Source organism: Trachurus japonicus, chromosome 4, assembly GCF_045865225.1.
Source record: "Trachurus japonicus isolate A0001 chromosome 4, Traja_1.0".
Classification (NCBI taxonomy): Eukaryota; Metazoa; Chordata; class Actinopteri; order Carangiformes; family Carangidae; genus Trachurus; species Trachurus japonicus.
The window spans coordinates 4,571,130-4,593,893 of record NC_140910.1 but is presented as its reverse complement, the minus strand read 5'-3'; the positions used below and the strand labels follow the sequence as shown (position 1 = coordinate 4,593,893).

General features: G+C 42.8%; 1 protein-coding gene across 1 annotated transcript; it reads right to left on the bottom strand.

Moving 5' to 3' along the window:
• Positions 1-289: 289 nt before the first annotated feature.
• On the bottom strand, positions 290-22,428 carry LOC146988307 (uncharacterized). Its single transcript, XM_085775313.1, has 15 exons — positions 22,300-22,428; positions 20,015-20,140; positions 16,096-16,251; positions 14,802-14,940; positions 12,347-12,516; positions 11,431-11,565; positions 9,976-10,161; positions 9,308-9,861; positions 7,909-8,051; positions 7,285-7,506; positions 5,698-5,937; positions 5,202-5,335; positions 4,814-5,080; positions 4,153-4,719; positions 290-4,038 (listed from the first exon to the last, which is right to left on the bottom strand). The coding sequence occupies exons 1-15, from the start codon at positions 22,354-22,356 to the stop codon at positions 316-318; spliced, it is 6,819 nt and encodes a 2,272-aa protein (XP_085631439.1). The 5' UTR covers positions 22,357-22,428; the 3' UTR covers positions 290-315.
• Between the last annotated feature and the right edge of the window lie 336 nt (positions 22,429-22,764).

The window sequence follows — 22,764 nt, the reverse complement described above, 5'->3', positions numbered from 1 at the left end:
ACATGACATGTCATGTACTGGGCTGAATGGACCCACCCAGCACCAAAGGCTCACATACAACAAACCTGTTGTGAACAGGTCTAAGATTTAAGCAAGGCAAGGCAAGGCAATTTTATTTGTATAGCCCGTTTTTACAAACAGTTTGTCTCAAAGGGCTTTACATGGCATCATAACAACATCCTCTGCCCTTAGACCCTCACATCGATTGAGGAAAAACTCCGTGGAAAACCCTTTTAACAGGGAAAAATTGGAGAAACCTCAGGGTGAGCATATTAAACCTATGTCAATATTGTGTACACATCTAACACAACGTAATCACTGCTGCTTACACTTTCCAGAGGGGCTTTTCGGACTCTGGGGTTTCTTTTTGGAGTCTTTTTTGCTCTTTCCGGATTTGCTTTGAGAAGTTTGGCTGGCGGCTGTCTGTAGGGGTGCAGGGCTGACCTGACCACCACCTATCTCAGCTTGCCCTGTAGTATCCACGTTCACTCCTGCTGCCTGTTCAACCATTTGCACATTCTGCGCAAAATATTCAGCCTCATCAGCTGCCTCACTTTCTGCCATGAAACTTGCACTTCCACCTAGGTCTACCTCCAGTGAGGATGCGGCCTTGTCCGCTACTTCACTGTCTGAGATTGATGTTGGTGATACCTGACCACATGCAGCAGTCCTCTCATCTAATGCCTCTTTTATCTCTGGATCAGGATTGACCTCTGTTTCTCCAGTCTCCACAATGAGATCTCCAGCCTCCTCATGTTCAGTTTTACATATATCTTTGTCATACTGATCATACTGAACCTTTTCACCCCCAAACTCTTCCCCAGATTCCAGCACACTGGGACAGACCACTTTGTCGTCACTGGACAGGGACACCTGTTCTCTGTCTACTCTGAAGGATGGTGTGAGCACCTCATCAGTGCCCTCTACGCTAACACCACTTACTAACTCTTGATCCCCCAGAGTTACGTCCACCATCTCAGAGTAGCCTGTTTCTGTCTGCTGTGAGATAACTTCACATGGCAGTTCTTCAGTTTCTGCAACCTCTGACCCTGGCTCCACCTGGCTTATCTGTGCTAGATCCTCCTGAGACACATATATGCTCTGTGAAGGCTGAGGGACATCTTCTAACTGCTCAGATGTGATGTCCTCTTCTTTGATGTGAAGGCTTAAGTCTGACTCTTCTATACTCTTCTGATCATCAAGATCATCTGGGGTGCTTACGTGTTGCTCCTCTTCTTCTCTATCTCCTCTGTTATCAGAGCTGATCATTAGCTGATCTTCATCCGATTCATCTCCTGTTTTACTTTCTTCATTTTGCTCAAATAAAATGGTATCTCTTTGCTGTATGGATGGCGCTTCTTCTTCCTCTTCCCCTCTATCAGCCTCACTGTGATCTGAAACGAACTCATCTTCAATTTGAGAACCTGCATGGGATATGTCTTTGTCGCTGTCTTTATCTGAGATGACAGTCATCTGCTGTACAGATGTTTCTGTCTCCACAGTGTCCGTCTCCTCCTCTTCCTTTGCACCATCATTTATGGCATCCTCTGAGATGTTCAGAGCCATCTCCTCCTCCCCCTCTTCCTCTCTTTCAGTCTCTTCAGAGATGCTAAAATGTTGCTCAGTGGATGGTGTCACTTCCTCCGGCACAAGCTCCTCTTCCCTTTCTGCATTAAAATTTTCTGCTGCACTGAAGTGATGCTCTGATGGAGGAATTATTCCTGTTGGATCATCTCTCTCAGTCTCTTCAGTATGGTCATCTGAATTGGTGACACTTTGATTTACAGATGGATCAATTTCCTCCACAATCTCTCCTTCTTCTTCTGAAACATTCATGTTGTCACCTGAGATGGACACATCATCATTCTGAGATGCACATGTGTGTGATGCATCTTCTTTTGCACTCTGTTCTTCTTGGTCATCTGAGTTTCTTATAGCATGCTGTACCGGTGACATCATTCGATCGACAACACCCTCTTCCTCTTCATCAGTGATGTCATCATCTGAGATGAATTTTTCTTCGATTTGAGAACCTGTGCTGAATGCATCAATGTCTTCAACCTGGTCATCCAAGGTGGTCAAACCACCACCTGATCTTGATAGTTTGAAATCTTCTTCCTCTTTGTTGTGAGAAGAGATCCTTTCTTCTGCTGGATTGTTCCCTGTTGAAATGGTGGCTAAGTTAGAGTCCTCTTCCTGCACTTGACTAGACATTTCTTCGGGTTCCAAATTCAGATCTCCTGCCTCATGATCAGTTATAGCAGTTGATATCCTTTCTTCTGCTGGATCGTTCACTGTTGAAATTGTTGGTAAGTTCGAGTCCTCTTCCTGCCCTTGACTAGACATTTCTTCTGATTCCAAATTCGGATCTCCCACATCTCCTGCCTCATGATCAGTTATTGATATCCTTTCTTCTGCTGGATCGTTCACTGTTAAAATGGTTGGTAAGTTCGAGTCCTCTTCCTGCACTTCACTAGACATTTCTTCTGATTCCAAATTCAGATCTCCCACATCTCCTTCCTCATGATCAGTTATAGCAGTTGTCACAGTTTGCGGTGATGCTTCTGCTTCAGTATCACTTTGATCATTGTCTTCTGTCAGTACTAGTACTGCCTGATAAGGGATGGAGCTCTCTTCAGACTCATCCACAGTGTCTTCTGAAATCCCATCAACAGGACTGACTCTCGCATCAGAAAGGTGCTCTTCCTCAGGCTTCACTACTTCATGTGCATCACTGGTGATGGCGGTTATGTCTTCTACCTGGGCATCGTCACAGATGGCTGTAACCTGATGGGATTGAAAACGTGGGCTGACATCTTCCTCCTGTTCCTTTTCACTATGACCCTCTGTACTTTCATTGGATTGAGATTCTGGCTGAACTTCAGACAATGAGTCCTCTGGGCCCTCCACTGTGCTGAGCTGATCAAGTTTTATTTCTTCTTCTTCTTCCGTTAAAGGTGCTGCTCCATGTCTGCCCACAATTTCCTCATTTATATCATCTGTATAATCATGATGGTGGTCCTGCTGATCTGGCTGTGGAGATGTAGCATTAGCTGCAGTTTCTTGTGGGTCACTGAGTTCTCTTGTTGGATTTGTCATGTTATCAAATGCTGTTATTGGCATGTCAATGTCTTTGTTTAGTTGGTTTGTTACGGTGTCATCTACTGGAGCTCCTGGTGCCTCCACCACTGAGTTGGACTGCTCACATGGTGGGATTGTGGTATCTTCTAATGGTTCTGTTGTTTGTGTTGGATCACTGTTGTCTTCATCTGCACTTTGGTCCAACTCACTGAGATCCTCTTCTGCTGTGTCCTGTTCTGATGTGTAAGAGATGGCATCATCAACCATATCATCTGGTGTCTTCTGAGCTGGAGTGTTGTCTTCTTTTGGTGAGTCAGGCCTAAATGATCTACCATTGGAATATCCTGTTGGCTCCTGAGAAGGATTTCTTTGGTTTTGGTTTACACTGACCTCCCTCATTATGGTCTGCCCTACTCCCACAACAGAAGGTTGCCCTAACCCCACCTGCCCACCCCATATTTGTCCCACATTTCTGTTTACTCCAACAATGCCTACTGGTTGAGGGACAGTGTGCCTTGGCAGAATACCATACACACTCCCCCAGGCTGCTGGACGGAACACCCCCTGAGGGGGAGCAGCCTCTCCTCCCAGAATAACATCTCTGGACAAAGTGCCCAGAGGTGAACCTGGGTTCATGCCCTCTACCTCACCTGGCCCCCTTTCCTCTTTAACTAACATGTACTTCCCATCAGCGTTTGGTCCTACCATTTTCCAACCCTCCACTGGGACTGAGCCCTGGGAGACACCTGGGCTACCAGATAGCAACAGGTTTGTGCTGACAATGCTGGTAGGACTGGTAGGAATGGAAGGACTTTTTGGACTTTCAATGGTCTGGATAACTAGCCCAGAGGGAGGGCTAGGTCCAATAGGACTATGCAGCTCATTGACTACATACAGGCCTGGAGGATTGGTTCCACTAGCCCCCTCTCTCAAAACAACCATGCCCTGTAGTGGTGGCTGGACACAGCTCTGCAGTGGTGGCTGGACACAGCTCTGTAGCTGTGGCTGGATAAAGCTTTGTACCTGTGGCTGGATAAAGCTTTGCACCTGTGGCTGGATAAAGCTTTGCACCTGTGGCTGGACTACATAGTGCATAGGTTGCAGCATAGGGGCGGTTGTGTAGTAAACTGGCTGCTGCTGCTGCTGCTGTACTAGAATTGTCTGGACTGGTTTGGGCAAAGTGGCAGAACGACTGATATTAGTGACTGTGGAATGAGAAATAGATGGTTGCTCACTGGTCACAGCACTGACAGGGGCTTTCACCACTCTCTCTGTCTTTATGTTACTGTGTTTTGTCTCGAAAGTCTGCTCAAGTTTAGACTTAACAACTGGTTTAGTGAAACTAACGGGAGCACGTTGTTCAGTAAAACCAACAGTAGCACGAACTGCATCAGATACACGAGTTGTCAGGGAGGGTTTCGGTGCAGGTTTTGGTACAGGTTTCGGTGCAGGTTTCGGTGCAGGAGGGGAACAGATCTCTGCCAGAGTCTTGAACTTTGGTCCAAGGTCATTGAGGAACTGCAGGTCATGGTCGGATTCCAGCAGGCTACAGCAGCCCACTGAGCCAGAAGGAGAGCCCCTGCCCTCAAAATTATACACCATCAGACTGTCCTTCACTGGCACAGCATACACCACTTTCTACTCAGAAAAAAGGGAAAGACATTGGAGTCAGTGAACCCTTTACACAGGTTTCTATATGGACAATAAAGTGCAAACAAAGAAGCCATCGTACCTGTGAGTAGTAGTCATCAAGAAAAGCATCAGGTAGGGCTATGTCCTCAAAGTCAAGTCCTTGCCTGTTGAACTGCATTGCATTGGAATGGCTGAATGTTTCCCGTGAAAAACCGTAGGCGCTGTCAACAAACATTGCATCGCTTGCATCAAGAGTCTCTGTGATGTTTTCCATCCCACTGTTGATGTTCATCCCGTTAAACCCTTGTGCCGTCTCCAATTTCTTTTGGTTCATCAACATGATAGGGACACTGTGGAGGGGCACTTCCTAAAACGGAACAAAATCATTTTTATTATCTGTGAGCTGAAATCCACCATTTCCCATCCATCCCACCCATTTAAAAAAAGATTATGAATCCTCTCATTCCCATATAAGGCAGGGAACCCACCTTATCCTCCCCTTTGCCCTCAGTGTGGTATGACATTAGGTGCGCTTTAGCATCAAATGGCAGATCACTGAACTGGTCAGGAAAGATTGTGTCAGCTCCTCCAAATTGACAGAAGAACATGAGGAGAGGGATGACTGTGAAGAGAAGTCAAAAATTCAGATTAGGGTGTGTCGATAAGACACAAAACAGACGGACTACAACTTGACACACACATGCACACGCATGCACCCACACACACAATGTTATTACATGTGACAGTTAGGGACACCATGTTGTCAGTGGGTGCTGGAATACAGGCAGCCATGGTGTTAAGGGTCCAGCTGTAAAGCTGTTTTCGGTGGTTAATAAAGTGCTGATTTTGTAGTGGTGCATCCATACTAGCCAATAAATCGTATTAGCTACACAGATTAATAAAAACAATGACAAGATTTGTATAGAACTTTGTGTGTGTCTTCATTGTGAAAAAGTGTCACAGTGTGTGTTTGCTCCAGCTTACACAGCAGTAGACATATCCCCAGTAGCAGCAGGGTGATGGCTGCAACAGAGAGCTCAGAGGAAGAGCCTCCCATTCTGGCTCCCTGCACAGCGCAGTCCTCTGTTTCCACACAGCTACAAACGTCCAGGGTAAAAACCTCATTGACTGGGCAGGACAGACCCTGAGCATCCATCACCTCCACCTCCAGCGTATATGAACCAGGCCACAGTGACGCCTGTGAGTTAAGAGAAGCACTGGTCTCTGTAGACAACAAAGGAGAGGGGGCTATCAATCATGCTGTGCCATTAGTATTACTGATTACTGCAGTTATTGTGGTATAGTATGTAATACTATAACAACTTCTAGTCTAGTCTACATCTCTTCTACACAACATTTGTTGTCTTTATATTGAACAGAGTTTGATCGGTTGAAATATAATCTTTATTATGGTGTCAAGTGTTGGGTAGTAACGCATTATTAGTAACGCCGTTACAATAACTAATAACGTAGCGCATTGTTTTTTAAATTCAGTAACTCCGTTTCCGTTACCAAACACTGCGGTACTCCGTTCCTTTTGGTGAGGTTTTACAACGGCACACATTTTAGAGATTAATAAAGTTCCATTGAATTGAAAAAAAAGACAAAGCACACTGTGACACTGAAAAACAAAGCACTTGGCGCCCTCTAACGTTCCCCACGTAATCAAACACGCTCCATGAAGAGGACTGGACAGGTCAGGGCAGGGCCAGAGCGATTCTCTGGGCACGGCATGACGGCGAGCTAAGGTAACGTTAGCTAACGCAGCATCCAAGACCGAAGCTGTGTCCCAATTCAGGCTGCAGCCCCTGAAGTGGGACACAGCTCGAGAGTCACAGCGAGCACACACAAGCAGTCCACTCCACCCAAGCAGCAGCGGTTGGGGTTCGACAGACGGACTCGAATTATAACACCTGAAACAGTAAGCACAGTTGATCGATCGGAAAAAAAATGACTGCTCAAGTGAATTTACTTTCCGTCATTGAAAACAGGTTCTTGAACGTAACTCGGTCAAAGATGTATCCTCAAGTTTTGTTTGCAGTTCTGTAAGGTCATGCTGCTGTACTTGTTGACATCATGCAGCATGATGATGATGGTAAAATTTTACAGATAAAAACATGTGTTTTTTCATCAGCATCAGTACAGGACTGAAATGACGGAGGGAGAGGGAGAACCTTTATTTAATGGGAGCATTGGAAAAACGTTTGAAAGTAACGAAAAAGTTACTTTCTCAGTAACGCATTACTTTCTGGTGTAAGTACTAACTGAGTTACTAACTGAGTTACTTTTTTATGAAGTAACTGTAACTAGTTACTATTTTTCAGTAACTAGCACAACACTGATGGTGTCAGCACATCTCTAGTTGTATTCTTTGAGTTCTGGACACTGAAACTGTACACTCAGATTTAAGTGGTGATCACTGTATGCTAAGGTATTGTTAGGGTAACATATAGATTACCTATCATCTTAGTCTGTGTCCATCAGTTTATGTTTATATCAGTCATCAGATTGTCAAACTGTTAAAACTAGTCAGACTTTACCCAGCATATAGACCATACTAATGTATTTTACCGTTGATGACCTCTACTTCCCAGCTGCCTCTTGTCCCCTCAGGTATCACTCTGAATGTGAACGGATCACTGTTGGGGTGGACATCCTCATCACAGCCAGTTATAACAACAGATCTCTGATCAGAGCACAGTTTTCTGCTGGTTGTGCAGAGGGTGGGGCAGTGGTCATTGGCGTCAGCCACCTGAATGGCTATAGTTCCTGTGGCTGTCTTTGATGGCAAGTCTGAGGATGTGAAGAGAACAGAGAGTGTGAGACATGAACCAGTTTGGTCTGTGGAAGTCTGGTCAGTGGAAACTGACTTATTATAAAAATGATGATACTGTTTAAGCAAATACATGTGACAGGCAACATTACAGAAATCTGATCTATCCTGATTGTAGTGTCTTTCTTTCTTGTTAAAATGTTATGTTCAGATATACTTCATGTCACATGACATATAGTTGATAAATTACATTCAGAGAACTAGAGTGACTTCAGGCAGAAGCTATTGGGCACAGGCATTTATCCTGAGGATGAGATGAAGCTTTACTGTTAGGGCTATTTACAGTGAGGATTCTCAAAAATGACCTTACATTATTGTTTACAATGAGCCTGGAGAAAAATGTAACATTATTAAGTAATTACCTTTGGTTAAAGCCAGAATTTTGGCGATATAGGTATTATTCACCAAGAACTTGGACTCTCTGTCTGGAACCTTGATGAGTTTAATCTCTGCCGTTTCTTCATCGATGAGGAACCAGTTGTCTGGGTCGTAGCCTTTGGCATAACTGAACCACATGGAAGAAAAGGAACAAGGAACAAAAGTTTGAACAGATGATTGGTGAAAGACCATTTTTTTCAAGCTCTGTGAGGAATACAACTGTCATGTCTGTGTCAGTACATAGGCGGTCATTAGCTAAAGTTAGCATCAAGACTGGAGGCAGCGAACCTGGCTCGAGCTTAGACACACACCAATACCTCTCACTGAGTGCGTTTACATGCACACTAATAAAACAATTACAATTGGATAACCATTATTTGTTTTCCGTTTTTTTGGCGGTCATGTAGATGGCAAAAACTGATGAGAGAAAGGTTTAACACACAGGTTTTGCACAATAATCCATATTCCCAGTGCATACAGCTTCGTCAGGTAAATTTCGGGGGTACCATAGTCACAAAGCTGAAGAAGGGGAATGGCTCTGTGTACAGTGCTATAGACTGTCTCTGCCTTGTCATTCCCCAGGGCGAGTAAATGTGATGAATGGAAACCTCTGCTCAACCTGCTATGTATCACCTGCTCACAGCCGCTGTAGTTTCACCTAACACTGATACATGTGTTTGTGGGGGTGTTTAGCCTAAACAAGGGTGAGAAAGTCAGTGCCACAGCAAAGAATGTCTACTGAGTCCAACAGGGGCGGGTCTTCCGTGGTGGCACAGGGGGGCACCTGCCCCCACCCTGTGTGCCCCCCAATGGTCATTGACTTGTGGCAATGTCAATCATTGTGTAAAGCTCTTTCCCACTGCTATGTTCACTGTAAAGAGCTATAAGCACTAACTTCTGACCAAGGCTCAACTCTCTACAGCAAACATCCCAGTGTTTTGTGTAGGAAATAAAGAAAATTGTGTAAGATTGACCATTTGAGTGATGCTTGTTCTGGTAAACAGTGTGTAACTGTACAATATAAACATTCAAGAGACGGGTTAAGGGCAGCCTTCATTTTTGTTACTTTTGCCCCCCCCCCCAAGATTCACTGTTGTTACCCCTTGTGCCCCCCACCAGAAAATACTCTGGACCCGCCCTTGGAGTCCAAGTGTTTTTATTAAAATGACCACAAAAAAAGACAGCACTGTTCTTTCCTTCCAGGATTCATACAAAGCTAACCCCAGTCTCTGTGTGCAATGAGTATTTACTGAAACTAAAGCAGTATTTTCTGTTACCATACTGTAGTAATATTCTCCAGTCTAGAAATTCCTACATTAATCATCAACAGGTTAAAGTTTCAAATGCCATCATAATTCTCCCATCGGCCTTTGCTCAACTCACCTGACATCCTCAGCGTCTTTCCCTGTGTCTGGATCAATAGCAGGGAAGGATGCGATCACCCCATCTTTAGGAACTTCATTTGGATCCTCTGATACAGGAATGGTCTTGGTCTTAGGTTTGAATGTTGGACCCTCTGGCACATTATTGACTGCAATCTTGATGGGATAGCTTTTCCCAGGTTTTTTTTTAGTAGTAGTAGTTACACCAGCTCCAGCACCAGCAGTAGCCCCGGCTGCTGCAGTAGCTCCGGCTGCTGCTGTAGCTCCGGCTCCAGCCCCAGCCCCAGCCCCAGCCCCAGCCCCAGCTCCAGCGCCGGCCCCGGCTCCAGCTCCAGCTCCAGCTCCAGCTCCAGCTCCTGCTCCGGCTCCAGCTCCGGCTCCGGCTCCGGCTCCGGCTCCGGCTCCAGCTCCGGCTCCGGCTCCGGCTCCGGCTTTGGCTCCCACTCCAACCTGAACACCCACATCCGTAAGACCACTACCGGGCACCAATAAGGGAGCTACGTTATCGATCATCAGACCAAGTTCAAGATGCTGGAGGTCTTCAAAATCCACAGGCTGTTTGGTCCAGAATGAAGATGAGGTCCAGAGAGCAGACAGTGAAATAAGAGGCATGATGTTACTGTAGAAAACATACAGAGATTAGAATCTAAATATGTCAAATGTGAATACCTTGATCAGCCTCAGGATGCCTTCGTTGGTCTTTTTGTCTGTCTCTATGCTGAACAGACCGTCCTCATTTCCTGTGACTATTGTAAAGACAGTCAGCCAGTTGTCTGTGTTTTCAAGGTCTTTGTCCAGGGCTTTGATTTTCATCACGATCACGTCACGAACATTTTCATCCACTTTCCCATTGTACTGCAAACAGAACATGATTTTAACATGTACTGTAGTCCTACAGTAAGTGTAACATTTGTACAAAGGTTTTTGTATCTACTCTGTATGCATTTTTTTCTCTACACTCGTCAATGGTTAATTTCACTGCTGATGTCTATGACCAATAAGAAGGTCAAATGGAGTCCAGCAGGAGCCAGCAAGTCCTGGCACTAATACTCAGTGTGTTAGCAACTGAATGGTGGAGAGATCTGACAGTTCATGAGGGTTAGGGCCACAATATCCACACAGTTTCCTTGAGTCCACATTTGCAATGCATGAAATGTGCAATCTTATCATCAGTCCAATTTAAGATAAGTGAGAACTAAACTACATTACATATACATATGTGGAAAAATTGTTGGTGTTAAAGAAAGAAAAACCCACAATTGACACTGAAATAACTTGAAACTGACAAAACTAAAGAAACAAAGGGCATTCTTCCAGAAGCTTTGGGGACAGATGAGACAAAACTGGAGTTCTCTGATCCAAAATGTAAACTTTTTGGAAAGTCCCATCAGCTCATCGTACACAGATGCAAAAATTAAGTATACGTAGAAAAGAACACTGTACCTACTATGAAACATGACTCAAGCATGGTTATGTTCTGGGGCACAGGGTGTCTTGAATCTGGGCAGGAAAAATGAAATCTCAAGACTATCAAAACATTGTGGAGCGGAATGTGCTGCCCAGCCTCAGAAAGTGGTCTAAGTCCCAGGTCAGGGTCATGGCCCAAAACACACAGCAGCTAAAAACACCCAAGATTGGCTAAGAATTAAACACTGGACTATTCTGTAGTGGCCCTCTATGAGCCCTGATCTAAATCTTATTGAACATCTGTGGAAGGAGCAGGAACAGCCTTCAAACCTGAGACAGGTGGAGTGGAGCACTTTGTTCACGAGGAGTCGACAGATGCAGAAGTCTCATTTAGAGTTACAAAAATCGCCTGACTGCAGTGATTGCCTCAAAAGTTAAGTTAAGATCAAGTTAAGGGTACCATCATTTTTGTCCAGGTCAGCTTAATTAGTTTGTTTTTTAAAATAATTCTGATGAACCACAATTCAAAAGCAATGTCTGATTTTCGTAAGTTAATTTTCAAATGTAATTTAAATACATTTTTATTTCTTAGTTATTTCTTTTTTCAGTTTCAAGTTATTTCAGTGACAATCTTGTGTTTTATTTTATTTAACGGAAGGGTACCAACTATTTTGTCCACGTCTGCACATATGTGTTTATATATATATACACACTCACTTCTGATTTTTCCAGAGTGGGGGCGTTGTCATTGATGTCCAGGACACGGATCTCCACTGTCCCTGTCCCCGTCAGCCCCCCTGGTTCCCCTCCCATATCACACCCCTGTACAATCAGCTTGTAGAAGTCATGAGTCTGTGGGAGGAAAAACACATTACCTTCTGTTCATAAATGAAATGTGATCATCCTGCTGTGGCCATCAGTGTTAGAGAACAATTTCACTTCCCTATAGATAGTTTGTGTAGTTAATGGTCAATCCCTCTGTGTCATAGTGACTTTCTGTTACATTACTGCTGTTACATTACTCTGCCCTATTTTCTCTCTGAGGAACATGCCAAGGCCATGGTCCCTCTTTGGCGTCTTCAATCTCACTCTCTGGCTGGTTGCAGACACAGCTGTAGAGTTAGATGATAACACTCACCGTCATTGGATAACACTTAGCTGGTGTGAATCCTTAACTTCATGTTTATGCACTATAGCCAATTGGATGTTAACACATCTCCCCTTTGCTATCTTGGCCCACCTTTCTAGTAGCTATAAGAATCTGAGCTTTACTGTTTGACCCTTAGAATTGAGGTGGATTCACGCACTCATGTTGTGATGACTCTTCCGTAATATAAGACATACAGGACTCTGGTACTTCTTCTTCTTCACCGGCATCACCACAAATTCCTCCCTAACAATCAGGTGTCAGTCATCTTCAGTTTTAGAAAGCAGAACTGCCTGATTCAATCAATAGTGATTATTTACTCTTGATCGTATCTGACAACAGAATGGATGTAGTGAGTGTAGTGGGTAAAGTTGTCATAAACTTCACCTTATCTTTACCAGTCTGTCAATAACCATCACCTGCCTGGTACATGGTATAGCTACTGTATTTGCGGGGTTGGTTGACACACTGAGGCTCCAGTCTCACCTCCCTGTCCAGTGTGGGCTCTTTCACATACACTTCTCCTGTGTGCCGGTTGATTGTGAACATGTGACCATTCCCCTGTGGCTCCTGGCTCAGGATGTTGTAGGTTATCTCTGTATGAGGGGTGCCCGGCTGGTCAGCGTCCTTAGCCACAATCTTCATAACAAGGGTTCCTGCAGTGGGTCACAACAGGACAAGGTCTGCTCAGTAACACTTCAGACCCGTTCACTGTTTGTTAAAGGACAATTCCGGGCAAATTTAACTCGGGGGTGTATTTTCCTAACATTTTAGGTCTAAAAGAAGGAATCTGAAGATTTTCAGTTTAATTGCTCCTGTTTTGCGGTAGTTGCGTCTGTCCCCGCATCGCCACGGCAGCAATGAATGGGAGCGGATGCAAGTTCCCCTGCTTAGGCTGTTTACATCCCTCAAAGCTGCAATTTTTTTTCCACAGACAGCGTCAGATGGCTACTCAAACATGCACAGAGAAGTTTATTTACTTCAAGCAAGCCGACATGTTTGTAAAACTAGATCTGAGACCCAAGTTGCCGTGCTCGGTGTGTTCACATGCAGTGGGAAAAGCTACCGTTTGTGTCATAAACACAGGAATATCAACTCTTGACTTGCTTCAAGTAAAAAAAACTTCTCGCGCATGTTTGAGTCGCCACCTGATGCTGTTTGTGGAAAAAAATGTACACTTCAAGCAAGTAAAGAGTTGATATTCCTGTGTTTATGACACAAATGGTAGCTCCGACTGCACCTGAATACACCGAGCACGGCAACTTGGGTCTCGCGCGAGACTCCGGGAGACTTTGAATTAGATCTAGTTTTACAAACATGTCGGCTTGCTTGAAGTAAACAAACTTCTCGGTGCATGTTTGAGTAGCCATCTGATGCTGTCTGTGGAAAAATTGCGGCTTTGAGGGATGTAAACAGCCTAAGCAGGGGAACTTGCATCCGCTCCCATTCATTGCTGCCGTGGCGATGCTGGGACAGACACAACCACCGCAAAACACGAGCAATTAAACTGAAAATCTTCAGATTCCTTCTTTTAGACCTAAAATGTTAGGAAAATACACCCCCGAGTTGAATTTGCCCAGAATTGTCCTTTAAGAGTTTATCGACCCTGACTCCATTGCATGTTATGTGATAAATTAACCTTAATTGAGTCATTCATTAATAGGTCAGAGCTGGATCTATTGATTCCTGTTTAAATGACTCATACTTTACCTGACTCATATAATTAAATGTGCTGCACATGCTTTTAAGTTAAAGTGACTATGAGGACTTTTAGAAAGCACAAGTGTTTTCACACTAAAATGGTAAATGGTAAATGGACTCGCACTTACATAGCGCTTTTCTAGTCACTCAGACCACTCAAAGCGCTTTACATTGTTTTTACACTTTACACTACATTTCCCATGAGCCTCCGTGAGTACGATTAAATTCTTGGACCGGCGCAAGACGCATAGAGACGGATGAAAGCAAAAGCATTTGCCAAGAAAGTTTTCATTACAGTAATCAAGAATGAAAGTCGGGGGTTGGAAGACGATCAGATACCGTCGTAGTTCCGACCATAAACGATGCCAACTATAGTGATCCGGCGGCGTTATTCCCATGACCCGCCGGCCAGCGTCCGGGAAACCAGGAAACCAGGAAACCAGGAAATGCTGGGCGAGTCGACCACTAATAATAATATCAAAATAACTAAGGACAAAACGATATATTTATCGAAAATGGACACATTAAACCAACACTAAGGAACTTTTCAACCTTCATATAATATTTTCAGAACTTTTGTGATGGTACATCGACTTACAACAGGTTGAATGACACCTCTGTCATGGCCTGAGGGGGTCTGTATCGCCTTCACTGGCACTAAGCAACTTTGAGGAGCATGGTAAGAACCCCGCTCTCAGTTTCACTTTCACTTTTGCGAGTCACGACGAGGAGGGAGCAGGCAATGCGGCACCTTTCCGTCGGATTGTGTACGTGTGTTTACTGTGAAATGATCCGCTGGTAACAGAAACTTAGTTTGGACGTCTTCTGTTAATTTCCATGCACCGGGGGATCAGGATGTTTACGGCTCTACACGTTGGTGCTCATGGGAAATGGAGTCTTCCTTCAGGCAAAACACTACCGCTTTGGGCCACTGGTGCCGACTAACTCAACCAAAATTGAAAGTTCTTAAGTACTGCTTTAACAAGCTTGGGTAACATAGCAAACTTCTCGTGGTCTCTTTAAAACAGTCTTAAACAGGAGTATCACTCCGGCATGCAATCATTATCCAGTAACTTGAAACTTCTTCACATAAACACTGTCAGTACTTTTTGACTGATATGTTGCCAAACTGGTTCACTGAGACACATGACAGTACATGTTCCTCCTCAGTCGATTTTAAAGACATCCATAGTTTTAACATGTGATCACAGCTGTGACTGCAGGAAAAACAGCAGGTTACCTGTCTTGCTCGACTCTGTGATGTTTCCAGTAAAAATCTCAAAGTAAGGAGCGTTGTCATTCTCGTCCATGATTGTGACCGACAGAGGAATTTTATCTTCTGCTATGCTGCCATTTCTGAATTTAGCAATTCCCGTGAGCTGTAGTGACATGAGGACATGAGGACATTGGTAAGGCTGAGACAGATTACAACTGAAAGTGCAACACAACGTCCAAAATGTTCACTGGTAAATGGTACTTAATGCATTTTCACTTTTTTTCTTTTTAGAAATGGAGTCATCACTAAAATGTCAAGTGGTTTCCATGGCATCCACTGTACTTTCTTCTCGAACCATCATGTGTTATTATGTCCCCAGCTATGGGCTTTGATGTGTTGCTCCTGTGCACCCCTTGTTGCTCACCCTGAGGTTTCTCCAATTTTTCCCTGTTAAAAGGGTTTTCAATGGAGTTTTTCCTCAGTGGATGTGAGGGTCTAAGGGCAGAGGATGTTGTTATGATGCTATGTGAAGCCCTTTGAGACAAACTGTTTGTAAAAACGGGCTATACAAATAAAATTGCCTTGCCTTGCCTTTAGGTCAGAGAGCATAATTCAGAAAGCATAATTTTCACACGTCACTTCGACTAGTAGAAAAAATAGGACCTTTTTCAGGTTTAACACATATGTTGTTCACACTGAGTTCACAGGAGGCTTTCAGGTACAGTGCAGAGTTGAAGGTCATCTACATTTTGGGAGTAGCCCACTGAACATGAATTATTCAACTTTATCTATAGAGATACATTTTAACAGAAGTTGTCTCACATACCATATAGATACGAGCAGATGCCTGTACTATGAAGCAAGTTAAACTAGTATAACGTTACCCGAGGGGAATTTCAGTTAACAAACATGTTCATAAAAACATAACAGTAATAAAGCAATGGTAAATACAATTTTGATTTAAGGGGAACTAGAAATAGAAGTTTGATATATCGTAATAAGGTGCACAAATAGTTATTCATTGAAAACATTCCACTGATTTTGATCTGAATGACCTTAAATCCTGTTTCGTAGCACAGGCCTAATGACTAGGCTGTACTATATGATACTACATGCTATGTAGTTAGGAGAGACATAGAAAGTTAGACGTAAAATCATGCACACCGCATCTTGAGGCGCACAGGCGTCGTTTCGTGGTATGTGCGGGCAACTAACTAGTGGCATACTTATTCTTTCAGACACACAATTGAAAATCAGCATGTTGATGGAGCTGCTGCTGATATGTGCCATCTGCTCACAGTCACCAACACAAACTTACATTGAAGGATGAGTATTTCTCCCGGTCTACAATAGCACTGATCTTCACAAAGCCGGTTTGATGGTCCACTTCAAAGAGATTATAGGGGGGTTGATCCACTCCTGGTCCTGAGAGAAAATACTCCACCTTTACGTCCTCGTCTTTATCAGAACGAATCTGACAAGAAAACACACATGTCGTTATTATGGTGGTGTTTTAGTCAAGTGTGACTGAATCTACTGTTGACTGTCAACAGTAAGAAGAAGAAGAAGAAGAAGAAGAAGAAGAAATGAGTGATATCGATATTATGGGATACTGTAGCACAGTGTTGTGTGTTGCCTTTTCCCCAGCCTGTTCACTGTGTGCATGCAATGTTTGGACGCATTGCTATTGTTAATTTGTTTTATTTTTAGTTATGTTTGTATCTTTTTCTGAGATTCAATCATCAAGGGTTAATTTCACTGCTGCTGTCTTCTCTTTAAGTGTTAGTGTAATCCGTGGGAAAGCTTTTAAAGAGGAACTATGCAGGATTTTTTACCTGAACTATACTACAATTTTACCTTAATTAAACAGCTTTGCCGTAATAGTCATGGTTTAATAAATGACTTGTAACTTATTCCAGGGAGAATGGCGGATCTGCCTTCCACCTAGCGTCTCTTGGCTGAAAACCAACCTCGTAAGATCATACACAAATATACACATCATGACATCATACATAACGTAATCTACCTCTCTATTGATTGCTTCCTTGCCGACTTCGTTGTAAACAAATGCACATGGCCGAGAGGAGGGTTAGCAACACAGAAGAGACCAGAATTGCATAGTTCCCTATTAAAATCCAGAGTCCCCCATTTGGGGGACTTGAAGACATGCATAACAATAACAGAGCCCCCAGTGCACTGATTATGAAAGAATATGGTCATATTATATGTCAAATTAAACAGCAGAAGCTGGGCTACAACGTGTAAAAACCATGTTTATATGACCCAAACACTACTCAAACAAACAACTAGACATCAAACTTCATAAAGCACCTCTGTGTGGACCCAGTCGCCACATTTCTGGCTCGTATACAACTGTACATTATGCAAAACACATCAGCGACCTCTCATCTGAACGTGAACATCGGGGAGTCCCTGAACAACAGCTGCTAACACAGCAGCTAGCAGCAGCACGGCAGAGGGAGAAGACAACAACGAACAAAGTCGAGCAAAAACAGACACTGCGTGGCCAAAACATGGTCGTACATTTGCTCTTACCTTTGCTGTTTTGCCGTGAAAAGGTTGTGTTATGGGTAAATCCACAATATTTCCAGTTGAACTCTGCCTAGTGTGTACATCTGAATCAGCCGGGCCGAAACCCGACGGCGCTAGGACCCTACACGGAAGCCTGGTGCGCGCGCATACAACCCCACGTTGGCCTGCACGTGGATCTGCTGATCTGACTGGTTCATGGCTGGCACATGGCTGCCAGTGCGGCCAATCACATCGACCTGGGTCTAGCGTCATTCCTCTCTCTCTATTGGTTAAAATGAGCCGCCCCTCACTCGAATCGACCACTGCGCTGCAGAGATAGAGGCTGAAAGCCAAACCCACCCAAACAAGCTGCTCTGAGCAGCAGGGACGCAGAGACACTGAATCCACTATGTTAGTTATTTACAATCGGTTCCAGTAGATTTATTTTCAGTTAGTTTATCCAAATTGTGTGAAAATAAAGATTAAACAATAGTTTATAGTAGCAGGTGGTTCCAAGCTGTGCCAAAAATGGACATTTTGGAAAGTTCGCCTGGATATTTTGTAGTAAAATCTCAATAATTTTGTCCTGCTTCAATTAATCAGAATCAACCACTGCAGAGACAATGTTCACATGTTGTACAATGATTTTATAGAGAGTTTGAGCTTCATCAGCATTATTCTAAAGGGCACTCATCAAAAATATGATTTTTTTTTAGGCAAATATTAATTTTTTTTTTTTTTTTCTGTGTGTCATCTTCATTTACTCTTCACCAGTAACAGATATACTGAAATTTACACATCTCAGCAATTCCTCATTTTTTTCCCTTTACTATGACACCAAAAGTATTCAAATATACCTTGTGGTTGCAGAGATATACTCATTTTATTATGGATATGCAATTTTCGAGAAAAGGCCTAAAAAATAGGCTAGATTTTATTAACTGTTTACCTTCTCACTGCAGAGTTCTGCTTAGTGGTGGCTTTAGCATGCAGGATTCACTAAACATGCTTTATCATACTATACTGTATGTCAATTGCAGACTAGAACATGAAAATATCATGTACTATATCAAGCAATGATTATCTCTGGATGGTTATTTCCTCTATTCAGTGAGTGGAGCTACTGTATGGGGATGACTCCTGTTTGTGCTTAATTGACTGTGTGCTTGCTCTCAGATATACACAGTTGCTAGCACATATTATTTCCTGTGCTCAGCTTTAAGGTCCTTCTCTCACACTCAAGTTGCTCCTGTGCTCTTGCAAAAATATAGTGTCCTGTCAAACAATCAGATAATCCCTGCTTCCTTGCGGGCATGTTGTGTGCAGGCAGGTACTCATAAACTGAATTAATCCACTCCCATCCTGCAGGGCTTTATTAAATGTGCCTCCCTAGATTTCTTTTGGAATAAAAGGACATTTAAAGCAGATATCAGTGGAATGTTTTTGTTAATATAAGTCCTAAATAGTCCTATTTTCCGTCAGCAATCACTTACATGAAGTATTTCAGCCTAAACACGAGTCTCTCCGTCACTCTGCTCTGCTGTAACCCGAGGAGAAAATTTTCCTTGTGGGATACAAGTGTTATCCAATGAGGGGAGAGAACGGCATGAAGGGCTGTGTGTGCAGCCAAGGGATGCGCGTGAATGTGGTGACGTAGCACGAGGACCAATTGATGCCTGACAAGGGCGGGGGCTGCTAACTCATGGTGCGTTCAAGGAAACTCGTACTTTGTGTTTTTCCTTCCTGTGAAGTCATACCAGTTCGATCTGGTACGAGTTCACGGGTCGGAAGTTACGAGTGGCCGTTATAGGGAACTTTCACAGACAACAGGACGGTAAAAACACGAGCTACGGGTTACCTGGAACGCTACCAAGTCGTAGTTGTGACTTGAAGCTGTAACTTACGGTTTCAAAAGCCTGCCTTGAACACAGCATTAGCCGAAACGGCCGTGCCGATGATATCTGCTTTAATTGATGGGCCCTTTTACTTTTGGTAACACTTTACAATAAGGGTCCCTTAATTAACGTTAGTACATTATGAAGCATTAATTAACTGTTTACAGATATATTAACAATCATTATTATGTATTACTCAGGATTAGGAAACACATTAATTAATGTAGCCTATTAGTAAGCAGTCAGTTAATGTTTACTACTCAAGTTAATAAAAGTTGAATAATGTAATTAGTTATCATTATGTATGCATTACTCAGCATTAATTAACACATTAGTTTATATATTAATGCTTAATAATGTACTAACTAACGTTAATTAAGGGACCCTTATTGTAAAATGTTACCTTACTTTTTATTACTTATCAACTATCAAGTATTAAAGTGGCACTCCCCATTGACATGTCTGAGGGGAAAACAATGTCACTTTTGTAACGACTCAGGATCATACCAGTCAGTTCAAGGACCCGAGGTAAGTGTCTTCATTTCAATATTGCTTTTATTTCTTTCAGTTGATTAATAAAGTCATATTTGTGCCAGGCTTTGCTCACTGCTTGCTTAATGTCTCAATTTCAAAGTACGACAAACCTAACTACCTCTATTTGGCCCCTTTACTTACAGTATGAGCAACACTGATCTAGCCCAAGGCTAGAGCTGAGGACTGGTAAAGATCCAGAACCTGACAGAAACTAGTTCACCTAAATCAATTTTCGGAACAGATGATGGACAGATTAAATGAACTAAAGTTAATTACCTTGGCAATGTATCTCTCCCTGGTGTAGTCCTTGTTCTCCATCAACTTGGCAGGAGGAAGTATCCACTCCCTCTTCTTTCTCCTCAGTGTTTTTGGCTTCTTCTTTCCCACCTCTGCACTGAGCACCTGAAAGTACAAGGTACATGTACTGTTAATATTTTATTTTCATTTTATATTTTATTTTAAGTGATGCAGGTACAAGACATACATGCAGCAGGGGAAAGGCAACTGAACCATGTGTTGTTGACAATGTTGAAACGTGGTTTGTGCATTGTAGGACCACGTTATGTAGGATGCCACATTATGTAATATTGTAATATATTTTCACCCCATGTAATAATGATGCATTTTGTAATAATCAGAGACATTTTGTAACAAAATTCTTGAACGCAATGTGTAATAAACTTTGCCGCATTTTGTAATAAATTGTTAAATAATGCATGTGTCTGGGAAAATTAGTGTACTGCTTTGGCATATTTTCACCCAGACAGTCAATTTAAATTTTAGACACCAGTCTTGTCTATTGATCTGTTTTCTTCTTCTTTTTGATTCCATTTTTTTTCTTTTTACGTTTCAAAGGGTTTTATAGTTTTTTATCAATCACTGTGATCATGATCATTTTTAGTTTTTGAGATTATAATGGGTGTGTGTATTGCATCTGTCTATTCCATGCTTTCTTCCAACCACAGATTACACTCCACACACAATGTGCTGCAAAAGTGGAAAGATTTACAGAATTTGAACTGAGTGTGGCCACTCCCATCCAGCTGTCCATTAACCCTTCACACTACCATGGCAACCAACCCAAGCCCCAAGCCACAGCTGAGACCAATTCATGAATTAGGGACTCCTCTTATATCTCTGCAGTTTCGATTGCACTCGGAACTCGGAAAGATGTCCGAGAGGGGAATCCTGCATGTGTCATAGCGAGCCATGCAGATGAACTCTTGCTGCAGTACGCGTGGAACTAGGCTATCCCTTTTCCATATCTTCTCCCTTGCTTAAATGTCTATGTTGGAAAATAAATAGCCTAAATAAATTTTGCTTTGACGAGATTCCGACCCACTATCCTACCCGAGTTCCCGAGTCGGAGTCCCGACTTCAAGGGCCGTTCTATTACATTTTCCCGATTCGGAGGTCGGATCTTTTTCCGAGTTCCAAGTACAATTGAACGCAGCATTAATACTAATACTAATACTATTTCACTGATACTTCCTGCCACTTTTACATACATTCGGATGAAGTTTTTTGTAAAACACAACAACTAAGAGGGTAAATTACCATGGCAATCTCTGACAGCAGGTGTTTTAAACAGATAGACAGATAGGAAGACAGACATAACATTGCTTTGTTAGCTATTAGCAAAGTGTCTGCTGTTTGCAACATACAGTATACACACACACACACATATATATATATATATATATATATTTATTTATTTATTTATATATATACATTTATATTTATTTAGGAATTTCTGTATATCCACATTTCTGCCCCTGGATGTGTGAATAAACATGTGTCCTGCATCCTTGACACAATAAAATCTGAACGGACTCTGTTAAGTCACTCTCCATGTGTCCCATGGACGCACGTCATCTTCAAATTATATTCTCCAGCAAAAACCACTTGATATTGTGTGAATTCATAATTGTTATTTTAAGTTCTCTTGTAAATTCACCAACTCGAGATGTTGGTCTGTGGTGCATTCTCCCTGTTTCCTTTCACACCTCTCTCTCTCTGAACCAGAATTACCCCCCCATTACACACACATATGTGGCAACATGCCCCCTTTCCCTTATTAATTCCTTATTGGACATTCACCACCCTGTTCTATGTTTCAGGTGTTGTAAGTGTTCTCTGAACCTCACAAGGACAGTTCAAGCCACTTCACCTTGTGTGCAAATGTGTGTGTGTTGTTCCTGTGGATCTCCACATGATTGCAAACGGCCGAATCTTCAAGACTTAAACTAGTAAATCAAATTAAATGAACCACTCTTTGAGATGAATGTTCAAGTCTACATCAATGAAGACTAAATTTAGCATCTCGAGATGATTAACTATGTTGCAATTCGTTGTTTATATACCTGTTATAAACAGAGCCATCAAACACCCACTTTAACTTTGACTTTTATTATTTAGACCGCATATCAAACTGATTAGAGATGAATAACTAATTAGCACTGTGTGTACAGAGGCAAGATTTATCATCAGTAATTAAATTTAATTAAACCCGAAACAGCCTGCAGCATGTGTCAGTCTGAAGCCTTTGTGTGGATACTCACCGAGGCCAGCGCCAGCAGCAACATTAATGTCACTGCTGCGAGGAAGAGTCGAGCCATGAGCGCAGGGAAGACGCAGGAGGAAACCACCTGCAGTCCTGTAAGAGTGTGCAAGCCCACTGACGATTTGAGTCAGACCATGATGAGGAGCCTTAAATTCTCTGCGCTGAAGACACACCCCTGTCTGCCTCACCCATGAATTGGTGGCTGAGCCCCCTCCTCCCTTCCCTGGTGCTGCAACCCCTCCCTGCCCTCCTTCGTTCTCTTAAACTTAAACTTCAATCATGCATGCATGCTTCTCAAAGGTGTGTCTGCTTGGAATGGTTTACACTTGATCGGGCTGACGAGGACAGACAGGTAAAGCACACAGTGAAATACCCCCCGGCCATGAAAGTGAAAATACGTATGTTATCCTTTCACAAAGGGAACAACTTGATCAGTTGAGTAGGGGAATACTTGAGTGCCGGA